This window comes from Watersipora subatra, chromosome 1 (genome assembly GCF_963576615.1).
Source record: "Watersipora subatra chromosome 1, tzWatSuba1.1, whole genome shotgun sequence".
Classification (NCBI taxonomy): Eukaryota; Metazoa; Bryozoa; class Gymnolaemata; order Cheilostomatida; family Watersiporidae; genus Watersipora; species Watersipora subatra.
Genome location: NC_088708.1, coordinates 48537116 through 48552111, shown reverse-complemented (window position 1 = coordinate 48552111; position 14996 = coordinate 48537116). Strand labels below are relative to the sequence as shown.

The window sequence follows — 14996 nt, the reverse complement described above, 5'->3', positions numbered from 1 at the left end:
ACACTCAACAATGAAAACTAAGATCGTATATTTATTCATACAACAATTATTGGGATGAGATACAAAAAGAAACGAGTTGCAAGATTATTCAGAGTTCTAGCCGAGAGGTCTACTAACCTAAATTGCATTTTATTTTAATATTCTTCAGATGGATTAATAATATCTATGCGAATTGACATTGCCCAATTACAATTTACTAGATTATATCTATTGTTAAACACTTCCAACTTTTAGTGCGAGCAGCGATGAGATGACTAACTTGAATAAGAAACCATAAAAAGAGAGAACTAACAATAGGAATAGAAACTATGCAATGGGCTAAGAAAACTAGAGAAAAAGTATGTCAGAAGAGATTTATTTAAAATGCGCATAAAAGATAAAAGGGTGCGTAAGTGATAGCAGTAGATTTGAATATACAGGAATAAAATTTCATGTCAAACAGACACTAATGGCATCAGCCCTCATGATGTACATGCAGAAGCACTAATTACTACCGCCACTCAGGCGACATCATAGCTCATACACTAGCGTCAAATATCCATTTACGAATGACGGAGAGAGCATTGATTGAATTGCATGCTGGGAGTGCAATTTGGCTGATCATTACTCTTGCATACGTTGTAAGGACAAATTAAAACATTACCGACTAAATGTAAGAAATACTCTAGGTTTAACTATACAATATACAGTAGCAAGCGACGATGTGCTGGACAGGTTACAGCATCGCCTTCCTATGACACATCCTTAGCCCGAGCAGCATAGTCTTCTATGAGGACACTCTGTAGTTCCTCAAGGGTGCTTATCTGCATAAATTTGGAGCTCTTGTACTTGTGTCTTGTTGCCTGTGTAGACAAACAAGAAACGAATGTATGCAATGATGAAATACACTAATTGTATAGACTACATCCAGAGACAAGTACTCAAACTTGTACCGCTACAGAATGAGTCAAAGCATACATGTGTGCAAAAAGACAGCATAAGTCTTTCGCTGCCACGGGCCGCGTAGTACGACTCGGCAAAACATTTGCGTATGGCCAAGAGCCGCATGATGCGGCTTCAGTAGGTTTCCTACAAAATGTTTCTGTTTAGTGAGTGGTTAATCAATTAGCCTATCGTATCTGTAGTTGAATGAAGGGAAACAATTTTTGCATGCGTCGAGTCAATAAAAATATGTTTATAACCCATCCTGAGCATAGTTTTGCTTAGCAAAAACTTTTTCTTTATTTTTTTATCGCCATTTCTTCTTAACAATGACCATTCGTGTCCGACGCATTACAGTAAAGGTTTCACTAATTATAGATCTATGGACTTTGGGGGATGATTATCGAACAACAGTACAATTGAGTGATTGTTATTCTTAGCACTAATAATAATAATGCAATAAGCTGTAATAATATTAATAAAACGTATGATTTTGACAAAATCATGGCCATAACAAAAATGGCCAAATGTGGGAGCTTTTATGGCAATATCCGATGTAAAATTTTATGCTGAATAACTTGGTATAGAAGTTTTTATAGACTGTGGTTAAAAAGTTATATTAGGTTTTACTGAATATGTAATTATTATCTGATAAAGATATTAATCTGGTTGAGTTAATATATATAAATAGTCAGTCAACAGACTATACAAATAAAAAAGGAGATAACTCTGATAGCTCACTGACAGATTAACAAAGCAAAGCTGTCTTGCGAAAGGTGAAATGCGAGAGGAGCTAAAAGGTGAGCGAATAAGAATCGTACCTTTTGCTTGCAGACGGGTGATTTATAAACAAGGAGAGCGAGCCGATACATGATAGGGTTGAGGTGCTCCTGGCTATAGGTGCTGTAGAAAGCGAGTGTCTCATTCCAAAACGGTTCAGAAGTCCGACCTTGCTCATCCAGCAGCTCGATGGAAAGACAGAGAGATGCTGCCGATATCTCAGAAGGATGGTAGTGCACGAGATGATAGTCGAGTATAGAGAGCTCAAGCAAGTACTTGGCCAATGTATGACGCATGCTGTCTACCTGCAGCCGTATAGGCATAAACATATAAATCCATAGTTTTAACTGTTCAGTTACAAGATTTTGATTAAAATAATTTTGTAACAATATTGCAGTAATAACGCAAAACCTGGTGTTCTGGAAAATGTTTATACTCATCTGGTTTTTGAGAAAAACAATGGTGAGTACTTCAGTAACATTAATTCATTAAAATTATGTTCAGGTTTAACCATGTTATCGTAGGATGACATGTGACTACTCGAGTATCAAAAGGAGAAAAGCGTGTAACTATTGATCCTACAAACATTTAAATCATACCTCTGCCACTTTGCTGTATCTGCGGAGAAAGTGCAATGGCAGGGGTCGTCCAAGGTTAAACTCAAGTTTTTTTAGAATCCTACGCTCCATCTGTCTCATAGTAGCAGTTGTATACGAGTTATCAGTAATATAGACAAAGTCGGCCACCTAGAACAGAGATCTGTATGCTCAAAGCCAGAGGGAATATCGTTATGTATGCTATGAGGTAGGAGGAACACAGATGTGTTCGCTATGAGATGAAGAGAGTACAGTTTCGTGTGCTGTAGATGCTCCTATAACGTATACATCCTATGACGTAAATTCCAGACAATGTAAAGAATTTATGTGAAGTTTTTGCTTTGTACTACATAAAAAATTTCTTATAAAATAGAGTGTCAAGTCGGGCGAATTTTCAAGTTAGATTTGAATATTTATTTATCTCCTCGCATTTGTGACAAAAATGACGTGCGTATAGCGTTATATCTATTACATATACAACTTCCATGACATTTTAGTTCGTCGTGGATAGATCGTCAGATGTGTTGACAAAACAGAAAAATAGGTAGCTGCGCATTTGTTCATAAATACTTGAAGGCAATCAATTGGTGCAGGTCTTATAGCATCGGTCTACTAATGTGAATATCATGAGTTATAGTGTCGTCGAAAGTTATCTTTAATAATAAACTTTACCCCTGGATACAAACGAACAATGAACGGGTAGTACCGTTTTTCTTTAGTAAAACTATTTTGTAATTTTGCTTTATTGTGGACTTAAGAAATATTTGTTATTAGTTTTACTTTGCAGAATAGTCTTTGTTCTTTAGAAAAAATAAGCACATTGTACAAATAAGCTCCCCATCAACTTATTGTAAAATTACCGCAATCAGGGTATATAAAACCATTGAGATTGTTCAAAAAAAGGAGAAAAGTTGACGATGCAAACCAATAATACCGCAGTTACAGTAAAGCAAACAAATTAAAAAAGTTAAGTCAAGTTTTTCCATTTTGTATGGTTAAAAGAGTGAATTGGTAAAGATTATGGAGCGGATTAGGCAATTTATATGTATTTTGCTGTTCATATAACGTAAAACCTCTATAACGTAGACGTTCCAGAATGGATTATTTACATTATAGGAGCACCTACTGTATTTGAACTCCACTTCTATTTGATCGCAACTATTTGTCATTCTTGATACAAACCCATAATAGCGAGTCATCAATAGAAAAGTGTCCACAAAACCGTACTAATAATGAACGGCGTTTTCAAACTTAGTCTAAAATTTTTTGGAAAATAGAGCGCCATGGCATTAGAATAAAGGTTTTACAGTAAATGCTTGCGCTGTAAGAAGGGATACCCCTGCAAGGACAAAAAAGAAGGCCAATGCAAAAGACTTGCTAGCCCAAACATTCTATTGCAAGAAGTCCTAGTTCCATGGTATCGACAAGCCTGAGCAGATAAACTGCTGCCAGAGTCAGCAATATTAACAACAGCCTTTAAAGCGCATTAGTGCGCTCATGTTCAACTATACCTGTATGAGCGATGACTACACAGTCAATACCTGATCTCATCAGAATTACTATAATTAAAAGGGCAAATAGGAAATGTCAACTAAAGAATAGAGTTTACATCAAAAGAATAAATGTTAACCTCCACTTCCAGTGTTTCCTCATATTTGCTCGCTATCCACATGGCAGTCACACCGACCAGCTGCAACTTTGACTTGTTCACCTCCTCAATCTGTAGAAACCGTAAAATGACTAAAAACTGTAACTTACTAACGAAATTTTACATCGAGTCTATAGCCGATTGCTTGTGTTATGCAAAGTAGTCGGCGTTGAGCTGCGTATTTGCTCAGGAGAATAGTAAATGCTCAAAAACCTTTTAAATTTTATATATAAATATTTTTCTACATCTCCTTATTATTACCTTTATGTTTCTGCTTTCTGTAGCCATACCAAAAACAATAATTTTGAGAGAAAATGGAGCCTGTCTAAGCTAACATAACAAGCGGCTTGGATGCAAAGCAAACGTAAAGTGGAACCGTGAACATGAAACCCTAAAAATTATAAAAACAGACAAATGAACAGATTAGACCCCCGAATATAAAACTCTAAAAACTAAAACATGTAAAAGTATTTTTATAAATACTGACTCAGTAAAGAACATCTGCATACCTAAAATAGCCAACAATCATTTAATAAATCAGTTTTTAACCAACCACATATATTCTATTGCTATGAAGCCAAACATGCGTAATACAATTACAGTAAACTTTTGTCAATTTGTTGAGCGTTTGATGGCTCATAGAAAATGTTGCATTCATAAGAAGTTGAAAGCTTCACCCTCTACATTAATATCAATTTGAGATGCAAGTCCTATCTTTAGGAAAGAGATTTGGTTAAACTTGATGAAAATTACTGAAATGGAAAGACTAAGACCAAATTTTGTATCTTCTGATACAAAATTCGGACAAATCAGGCTATTGAACAGTTTCCTGAGGACCAGATAAACTTCGAGAAACCACTGAATTTCACCGCAGTTATATCTGTTCAGCTATATCATTAGAACCGATAACCTTTATGCTGATGTTTACCTACTCGCTAAAACCTGACCAGAAAAGAGAATATAAGTGACATGTACCTGAAGGTATCTGTCTATGATTGATATGGTGAGATAGAGAGTTTCTTGTAAAAACCCGAATCTCGTGTGAACCTGCACCAACCAGTCCACGAGTATAGCTCTCATACGAGGGGTGATAGCGTAGCCTGGGCATAAAGAGACGATGAAAAAAAGGTATGAGAATAATTTCTAGGTGGCCTAAATAGCATATACAGCAACATCCGACTGCGCTGTCGAACTTGTGTGGAACACCAAGCCTACCAGCTGTCTGACAACATTACCATCTGTCACACTCGCCGTATAATCTCACAAACAGTAAGCACAACCTATCACAACTATGCCCAATCGCCCAAGAACCATGTGATCAACTACTATAAGTATTTATCATGTATGAGCTGTCTAGCAAGAAATATACAGAAACCACAGTGCAATACAATACTATTGATGAAAGCAGAATTGATCAATATTGTATGTGTTGAGTTGCATTCTCAACCTCTAGAGTGGAGGCAATTATATGTATGACCATTTAGGTTATTCAATGACATGTGTAATAGGTAATATGGATGATGGTATTTATTATCAACCATACCTGCCATATAATTGATAGTATACATTACCAACCATACCTGCCATATAATTGATAGTATACATTACCAACCATACCTGCCATATAATTGATAGTATCCATTATCAACCATACCTGCCATATAATTGATAGTATCCATTACCAACCATACCTGCCATATAATTGATAGTATCCATTACCAACCATACTTGCCATATAATTGATAGTATCCATTATCAACCATACCTGCCATATAATTGGTAGTATCCATTATCAATCATACCTGCCATATAATTGATAGTATCCATTACCAACCATACCTGCCATATAATTGATAGTATGCATTACCAACCATACCTGCCATATAATTGATAGTATCCATTATCAACCATACCTGCCATATAATTGGTAGTATCCATTATCAACCATACCTGCCATATAATTGATAGTATTCATTACCAACCATGCCTGCCATATAATTGATAGTATACATTACCAACCATACCTGCCATATAATTGATAGTACTCATTACCAACCATACCTGCCATATAATTGATAGTATCAATTATCAACCATACCTGCCATATAACTGATAGTATCCATTACAAACCATACCTGCCATATAATTGATAGTATTCATTACCAACCATACCTGCCATATAACTGATAGTATCCATTACCAACCATACCTGCCATATAATTGATAGTATCGATTACCAACTAAACCTGCCATATAATTGATAGTATCGATTACCAACTAAACCTGCCATATAATTGATAGTATCCATTATCAACCATACCTGCCATATAATTGATAGTATCCATTACCAACCATACCTGCCATATAATTGATAGTATACATTATCAACCATACCTGCCATATAATTGATAGTATCAATTATCAACCAAACCTGCCATATAACTGATAGTATCCATTACAAACCATACCTGCCATATAATTGATAGTATTCATTACCAACCATACCTGCCATATAACTGATAGTATCCATTACCAACCATACCTGCCATATAATTGATAGTATCGATTACCAACTAAACCTGCCATATAATTGATAGTATCGATTACCAACTAAACCTGCCATATAATTGATAGTATCCATTATCAACCATACCTGCCATATAATTGATAGTATCCATTACCAACCATACCTGCCATATAATTGATAGTAAACATTATCAACCATACCTGCCATATAATTGATAGTATCCATTACCAACCATACCTGCCATATAATTGATAGTATCCATTACCAACCATGCCTGCCATATAATTGATAGTATCCATTACCAACCATACCTGCCATATAATTGATAGTATCCATTATCAACCATACTTGCCATATAATTGATAGTATCCATTATCAACCATACCTGCCATATAATTGATAGTATGCATTACCAACCATACCTGCCATATAATTGATAGTATCCATTACCAACCATACCTGCCATATAATTGATAGTATGCATTACCAACCATGCCTGCCATATAATTGATAGTATCAATTACCAACCATACCTGCCATATAATTGATAGTATGCATTACCAACCATACCTGCCATATAATTGATAGTATGCATTACCAACCATACCTGCCATATAATTGATAGTATCCATTACCAACCATGCCTGCCATATAATTGATAGTATCCATTACCAACCATACCTGCCATATAATTGATAGTATCCATTATCAACCATACTTGCCATATAATTGATAGTATCCATTATCAACCATACCTGCCATATAATTGATAGTATGCATTACCAACCATACCTGCCATATAATTGATAGTATCCATTACCAACCATACCTGCCATATAATTGATAGTATGCATTACCAACCATACCTGCCATATAATTGATAGTATGCATTACCAACCATACCTGCCATATAATTGATAGTATCCATTACCAGCCATACCTGCCATATAATTGATAGTATCCATTATCAACCATACCTGCCATATAATTGATAGTATCCATTATCAACCATACCTGCCATATAATTGATAGTATCCATTACCAACCATACCTGCCATATAATTGATAGCATCCATTACCAACCATACCTGCCATATAATTGGTAGTATTCATTATCAACCATACCTGCCATATAATTGATAGTATTCATTACCAACCATACCTGTCATATAATTGATAGTATCCATTATCAACCATACCTGCCATATAATTGGTAGTATTCATTATCAACCATACCTGCCATATAATTGATAGTATTCATTACCAACCATACCTGTCATATAATTGATAGTATCCATTACCAACCATACCTGCCATATAATTGATAGTATTCATTATCAACCATACCTGCCATATAATTGATAGTATTCATTACCAACCATACCTGCCATATAGTCAGGACGTACTGGCTGTTGTCGTTCCAAACGCCTGAGATATATGTATATTTCATTTATGTACTCTGATACTAATTGTGGGTTGTGGTGATCAGATGTATCAACATCGCGAATCATTGGCGGCACTGCAGGTGCATTAATGATAGCAAAAGGATTATAAGTTCCTGGGGTACAATTATCACTAGCCGGCAGCTCAGCCCTGAGCAAAGGTGAATGTGGTGGTGCTTCAACTTCCTACAAGATAAAACCATGAAAATTACATCAGATAGACCCGAGTAGTATATGTCTCGTATCTCAAAACAGGTGATGATAGAAGGGTGTATTAGAAAATTTGTGTTCTAAAAGTAATACTACCTCAACAGTGGGTTGATGCGTGGAGCAAGCGCGCGACTTTGAGGAATGTTTCTTTTCTCCTGAGCCTTTCCCTCCCTACAAACATTGCAATATAAAACAAAAGACAACTGAAAAAGTTTTAATACTATAATTGACAAATGACCATGCACGTGTAGGAATGCATATTTCTGGAAGATACCTGAGCATTCCGACGGGCCAGGCCAGTGTTTAGCTGGTTAATTTCACCGAGAGCCTGTCGAGAAACATTGCTGGTAGGAACATCATTCTTGCCTCTTGTATTGCCCATTGCATCATTCTCACTAGCTAATCGGTAGCGAGCATGATTCTATAATAATATAGTAGTCAAACATACACAATAATAGATTCTGCTACTGTGTCAAACGATCAGAGCCAGTTCCCTCGAGAGACAAAAGTCCTCTCCACTCATAGTCAGAAATGACTATTATCACAATAAAACCACCTAGCTAATTCACATCAAATCTAGAAAGTTTAATGTTTGAACTAAAACAAAATTCTCATCAAGACAATATTTACAAGCATTATCTACAAACAGACTTGCAACGTTTTAATTCAGTGTATCCCTTTCTTGAAAGGTTTACCAAACTTGTAAACTCTTTTGCTCCCATTGAAAACTAACTTAAAAATAGGCTACTATTTAAAAAGTTGAAACGAAAGCAAGCTCAAGTAGTCTTATGTTCTTGATGATTGACCAAGTTAAATTAAGCTCAAATATAGTTTCTTGGATATCTTGCAATCATAACCTGTTTGTTTACCTTCTACCATTTTTGATTGCTTCCGCAATGAGAATACCGTTTGTCTCATAGCTTTTAAAAAACTGATCAGTCTTCATTGTTATTAATAGATAGGAAGCATTTTAAACCTGCAGCCGGATAAACGACGCTCCTTGAAATAACAAAATATGTGTTATAGCTATTGTCTTATTTGCAATCTACAAACCTTCATGGAGTTGGCTTACAGTCCTCGAATAAAACGTTTTATGGCACTACAATATGTATTTTTTTTAACAAAATAATATTTTATTAAACTATGAATATAATTCTTATTAGAAAGAAGCCCGCTGCTAACTATAATCTTGATAAGACATTAAAATGTATGTTAGCATTGTCAGCCAAGCACTTTTACATATGAATTTTATCTTTACAAGCATGAGGATTCAGAGTGTTCATTAAAGGTTGACTTGCAACAAAATTCACATTACAGTTATTTAATATGAAAAGATTCACCATGTCTTACTCTGTTGTGTTGTAGGTGCAAACTATGTGGAAATGTGATTAAAAGCTCTTAAAAGCTCAAAAACGAACAGAAAATCGCAGCCACACGAGACCGCCGTAGTTTGGATTCTCTTTCCAAAACGGCTCAAATGTGACACAGTTGTGAGAGATGGTTTCTGTTTACACTTTCATGCAACCTTGTTCGTCGAAATATTTTTACAAATATACTTCACGCATTTAATAAAACCATGTCTATTATTCTTACGCGTCTGTTTTATCGTCATTGTAATGCTGTCACTTTTAGCAGTGATATCCTATAACTTACCGTAAAACTTCGTTTAATTTTTTAGCCTTATCTTAAAGGAGTACATATTATTGTCTGATAATCATGACGAGCCTGTTGGTCACTTGTGATAATCGAAAAGTGCTGCAAAAATTATTTGCGAAGTATTAGGTCACATGATCAGATTATGACTTGCCGATTAGACCAAGCCGAAACAAAACTGTAAAGTAGCGAGCATCTATATTTGATACGGGGTCTTCGGTAGCCTGTCTTGACAAACTGTTGTTTTTGCGGAGTTGTTCCCCCGTCTGCGGGCGAGCAACACAACAGCTTGTCACAAGACGTACTGCACCTGATGCATCAGCTGCACTTATAGGGAGTTGTTCTCTTCCGTCTATGCGGCTTGGTCGCGATATTATGTCGGTTGCTCCATTGGTAATCATAACGAATTTTGCGTAAAAGTTTATGCAGAAAAAAAAAGATTACAACGTTTAACCAAATACCAGTCTCTGTTGTAAACGTTAGTAGTATTTAAGAATAAAATAAATTGAAAATAAAATCTATAAGAACAAATAAAACTGACTGATACAAAAATAGAATTAAAACTGACTGAGCGCACAAATAATGACATATTTAGTCGCTGTTCTTGCAGAAGTTTCTCAAGTTCTACTAAAGTTTACCGCAGAGGCTGGTTGCTGATTAAACGTTCGCGTCTTATTTTTTTCTACATAAATTTTTGCACAAAATTCGTTATGATTACCAATGGAGCGACCGACATAACATCACAACCAAACCGCATACATGGAAAAGAACAACTCCCTATAAGTGAGCTGATGCATCAGGTGCAGTACGTCTTGTGACAAGCTGTTGTGTTGTGTGCCAGCATGACAACTCCGCAAAAACAACAGTTTGTCAAGACAGGCTAGGTACACGGTATAAACGGTAGGCGTAAGGCACACTACTCGTGCACATAAGAGGGAATGCAAGAGTTTCCATTATTTCAGAACATCTGTTTAAATAACTTCAATTATAAAAGTCAAACACTAGAGTAACATTGTAGGTCTACTATGTCTTCACCATGATTTTTTGTATTTTTAGTCATTTACTAGTCTCATGAAACGTAAAATATTTTCAAGGAATGATAATTCCGCACTCCAGTGTCGCAGTTAACAAAGACTAAATTTAGAAGCTGTGTAATGCTACCATGTTGAAAATTTTTTTACTAGAAAAGGACAATTGGTATATTAATTAATAGAGCTGGGCACTCGAGTTGCCATGCTTGTTCGAGTAAGCTTTCAGGCTCATCTCACAAATGAATTGAATAGATTCGCTGATATTTTTCACTTACTGTAGAATTGTGTTGACCTGGAGCATCCTACAGGTAAGAAATGAAATGAGTTTTTTTTATGTCACCATAAAGAAATTGATTCGATACTTTATTTTCAATTAGCAAAACGACATGAATCAAAATGGCTTAATGCTTCCCTTTAGCATTACTGCCTTGACGGAAAATCCAGCAAAAACAGTGATATCTTAAGTAAGCCTCAGTTTTCTTTTGCAGTCTGTTTCACTAAACTACAAAAATATACGCCGTTCCTTTTGTTTTTCAAATACATTGATTATTATGTAAAGTTTTTGTCGATTCTAAATACCTTTAACTTGAAGTTTTATGAAAGAACCGTTTTCACAAGAAAATACCGAATTTATGCAATCAAAAAAAATGATAGACTGTAGACATGATTTAGTTCCATCCGAAAAAGCAAAGAAGCCCATAATAAAAGAGTTGATATTTACTATACAAACAGTCCATTGACGGAGCTAACGCATATAGCCAAATTGACAAATGTGTATTAGTGGTATTTTGACATTGCCATAAACAAATTTTTTCGTAAAAACAGATAAAGAATTGATTTTATTTATTTGGAAGACTTGAATTGAACTGAGTCATTGAAGTTAGGATAGCTAAAGAATTGGGAATTATATTGTAGTGTTTTGCTATTAATTGAATCGATTCTTACACGTCACATGATGCAAAAAATGAAGAATTGATTTGTAAGGTTTTTGATGATAAGCCAATTACGCCTTACAAACATCTCTGTTAATAAATGAACGTGTGTTGGTACTGATGATAATTGGACACACAACAGTCAAACCCACATTCTGCAGTATTTCCTAAAATAAAAATAGTGTTGCATACAAACAGGCCGATTGAACTATCGTCAAAAGCTTGCCCTTGGAAAGCCTGTATGTAGCTGGCCCATGCAGACCTGCCAACCCAAGAGTGGGGCAATGCGTGAGATTTGGTTTTGGGGCAATTGATGTATCAATGATAGTATACATAAAATTGTGGAAATTGGGGCAAAAATCGCACGCATTTTCATTTTTTCTTTGGGGTGATTGCGTGAGTCTCACGCCCAATGCGTGAGAGTTGGCAGGTATGGGCCCATGCTACGGACGGGTATAACTGGAGCATCTCAGAACCTGATTGCAACCTCAGAACCTCCATGTATGCATGCATACATGCATGTATGCATGCATACATGCATGTATACATGCATGTATGCATGCATACATAGAGGTTCTGAGGTTGCAATCAGGTTCTGAGATACTCCAGTTATACCCGTCCCCATGCTACGGTCAGCGAGAGTAGAGTCGGACGTAAATGAATGGCAGCCATTTTGTTGTACAAATATACATCATCGCTATATGGTTAAACTCTGCCTTGTGTAACGTAAACGTGATTAGCAAAACTTCTAAAGGGTTAGGTGAAGAAGAAAACCGATCAAGCTTTCATAAATAGGTCTGGTCGAATGCCTGAGATATAAAAACAGAAAAACGTACCATTACAAAAAGGCATCCGAGAAAATAAATCAAATAACTTTATATATAATATTTGCACGTGGAATTAATTTTCACTACTGTGAAACCTCAGAGTAACTTAATTATATATAGTCCATAATTGTCCAATTCGAAAATATGTTCCACGGTCTAATAAAATTTTGAAAGAAAACACGATGCAGACCCCACGTAGACTAGTTAGGAAAATTTAAAGTGAAAAAAAAAGGTAAATTAAATAAATTAGGCACTTCTATATTTTACGTTCTGTTCACAAACTATTATATCTAGCCCAAATCACACCAATTGTTCATTCCAAAAAGTAGAGCTTATAGTGGCACGCTGTTGTTCTCTATCAAGGTTATTAACTCTATACTCACCGCTAACATGTTTTTGGAAGCCATTAAATATGTGCTTAAAAAAATAAAACTATCGGTTAGCAGATGGTTATTGTTTAACAAAATAAAATATTGTACTCGGATTAGCTTCTACACATGCAATGCCTTCTTTGGTCCTCTTTCTTTTCAAATTCTAACTTTTGAAAATTGCCGCAATTGATTGGCTTGTGCATTTATCACGTGATTTTGACGCTTAAACCGCGTTTAACGCCTGGTTGCTAGCGGCAACCACCAAACACTAAAGAAGCTGAGCTTATGTACACGCATGCTACCTATGTGAAACTACGTACATGTACCTATTTTAACAACACTGACAGTAATTACCTAAAAGGCCAAGTCATAAATGAAGTGAGCAACTTGCAAGTATTCAATGCAATCTTAATATTCTACTCAAAATCTTATGCATGATGTAATTTTGGAGCAAAGATATTCACAAAGATTAATTTATGCCAGTCCTATTTGTCTAAAGGTGCTGATTAAACATATTGAGAATTGATAACATTTCATGCATGTGAAAGTGGTTTATCGTGTTATTGTACAAAAAATACACAGTCATGTGAATCGTAAATTCATACATGCAAAAATCTATGCATAAATACATAAGTATATAAATACATACCGGGATAGATTTGCTGAGCGGAGCTTTCCTGTGATTAACCCAAGTAATACACAAGCCAGTATGCATGAAAAGCCAATAGGTTAGCACACAAAATTTGCTTGGTAAAAAACTGTAATCCAGTATTATGGGGAAAGAATCGAAGGAGGAAGGAACGGGTGAACAATGAGATAAAGTGCGATATATAAAAGAACAACCTTATGGAAACATTGCTTAACATCTGTACATCTTTTTACTTTGAATATGCGAAATGTTTACTTTATGTCAATTAGAAGTTTTGCAATGTTTCATTGTTAGTGTACTCATTTTTTACATGAGTTTCAAATTTTCAACTCATTTCATTTTGCATGATGAACAAACTGCATACAACATCTAATAATAATGTTAAAAATATCATTACTAACTACTTTAGCAATGTTCTACCCAATATTGGTTGTCTTACCAAAAAGGTAAGACAACCACTATAAGTTTAAACACTATGTTGAACCATTTATTTGATTTTATTAACTAACTCTTTATGTTGTTTTATTATGCATTCTAGAGGATGCCCAGCGTTGCATGTGTTAAGCTGTGCTGACCTCACACTTATGGTTTCGGCGTAAGACAAGACGTTCACTTTAAGCAGAGATGTGCTCACTCTAAGAGATATTGTATTCGAGTAAGACACACTGTGCACATAGCAATCGCATGTAAAGAACTGCTGATATATAGCTAAAAATGGTTCTTTTATACAAAAACTGTGACAGTATGATTGACGTCAAAAGATAAACTTTGCCAAAGACAACTTGGTATATGTGACACACAACATTAACCAAAATATACATTTCATGTTTTAGACACTGATGGCATGACCAAAGTTCACAGGAAAATATATCATTAAGTTGGATGAAATGTATCAAAAATAAACTTTGAAGGAAGAGACAGAGTGAAACTGTTGGCCCTAGACACTGTTCATAGTAATTAATGGAAGCAATAACTGTCGATATAAATAAAACAGTAAACATTGCATAGCTTGTGTAAATGAGTGTTGCTCTTGGAATGTTAAAGCAATGTTATTATCATGAGATAATGGTTGTCGTATAAGGCTGACATATTTAGGTCAACTCTGGCGGTTTTCTTTTTTGAGATATTCTAATATCTTACACATCGGTAATAAAAAGGTTTTTGCACAGAAAACTTATTTTTAATCAACATATACAACATATACTATTCTAACTTTTAAATGAAGATGTTTAGTTTATTTCTGTGTACTGTGCTTATGTCTGTGTCATACTGTACAGGCTGCTGTGCCTACGACAGCTTTCAATTGATTGCAAGTCTTGATGCCAGGTCACTTTAACCAATTTTACTTCCCGTATGGATACACATTTTTCTTCTGTCATGACTTGGCGCATTTTTAGCTGCAGCGTGCA

General features: G+C 35.4%; 1 protein-coding gene across 3 annotated transcripts; it reads right to left on the bottom strand.

Moving 5' to 3' along the window:
• Positions 1 to 339: 339 nt before the first annotated feature.
• On the bottom strand, positions 340 to 14272 carry LOC137397032 (G2/mitotic-specific cyclin-B2-like). 3 transcript variants are annotated; one of them, XM_068083331.1, is made up of 9 exons: positions 14163 to 14272; positions 8399 to 8545; positions 8221 to 8295; positions 7857 to 8100; positions 4921 to 5045; positions 3928 to 4017; positions 2301 to 2447; positions 1743 to 2006; positions 340 to 842 (listed from the first exon to the last, which is right to left on the bottom strand). In XM_068083331.1, the coding sequence occupies exons 2-9, from the start codon at positions 8504 to 8506 to the stop codon at positions 732 to 734; spliced, it is 1164 nt and encodes a 387-aa protein (XP_067939432.1). In that variant the 5' UTR covers positions 8507 to 8545; positions 14163 to 14272; the 3' UTR covers positions 340 to 731. The 3 variants fall into 3 exon arrangements, with proteins under 3 accessions (XP_067939432.1, XP_067939423.1, XP_067939417.1); XM_068083322.1 differs by having other exon boundaries at positions 14097 to 14235; XM_068083316.1 differs by lacking the exon at positions 14163 to 14272 and adding an exon at positions 12951 to 13085.
• Positions 14273 to 14996: the final 724 nt, after the last annotated feature.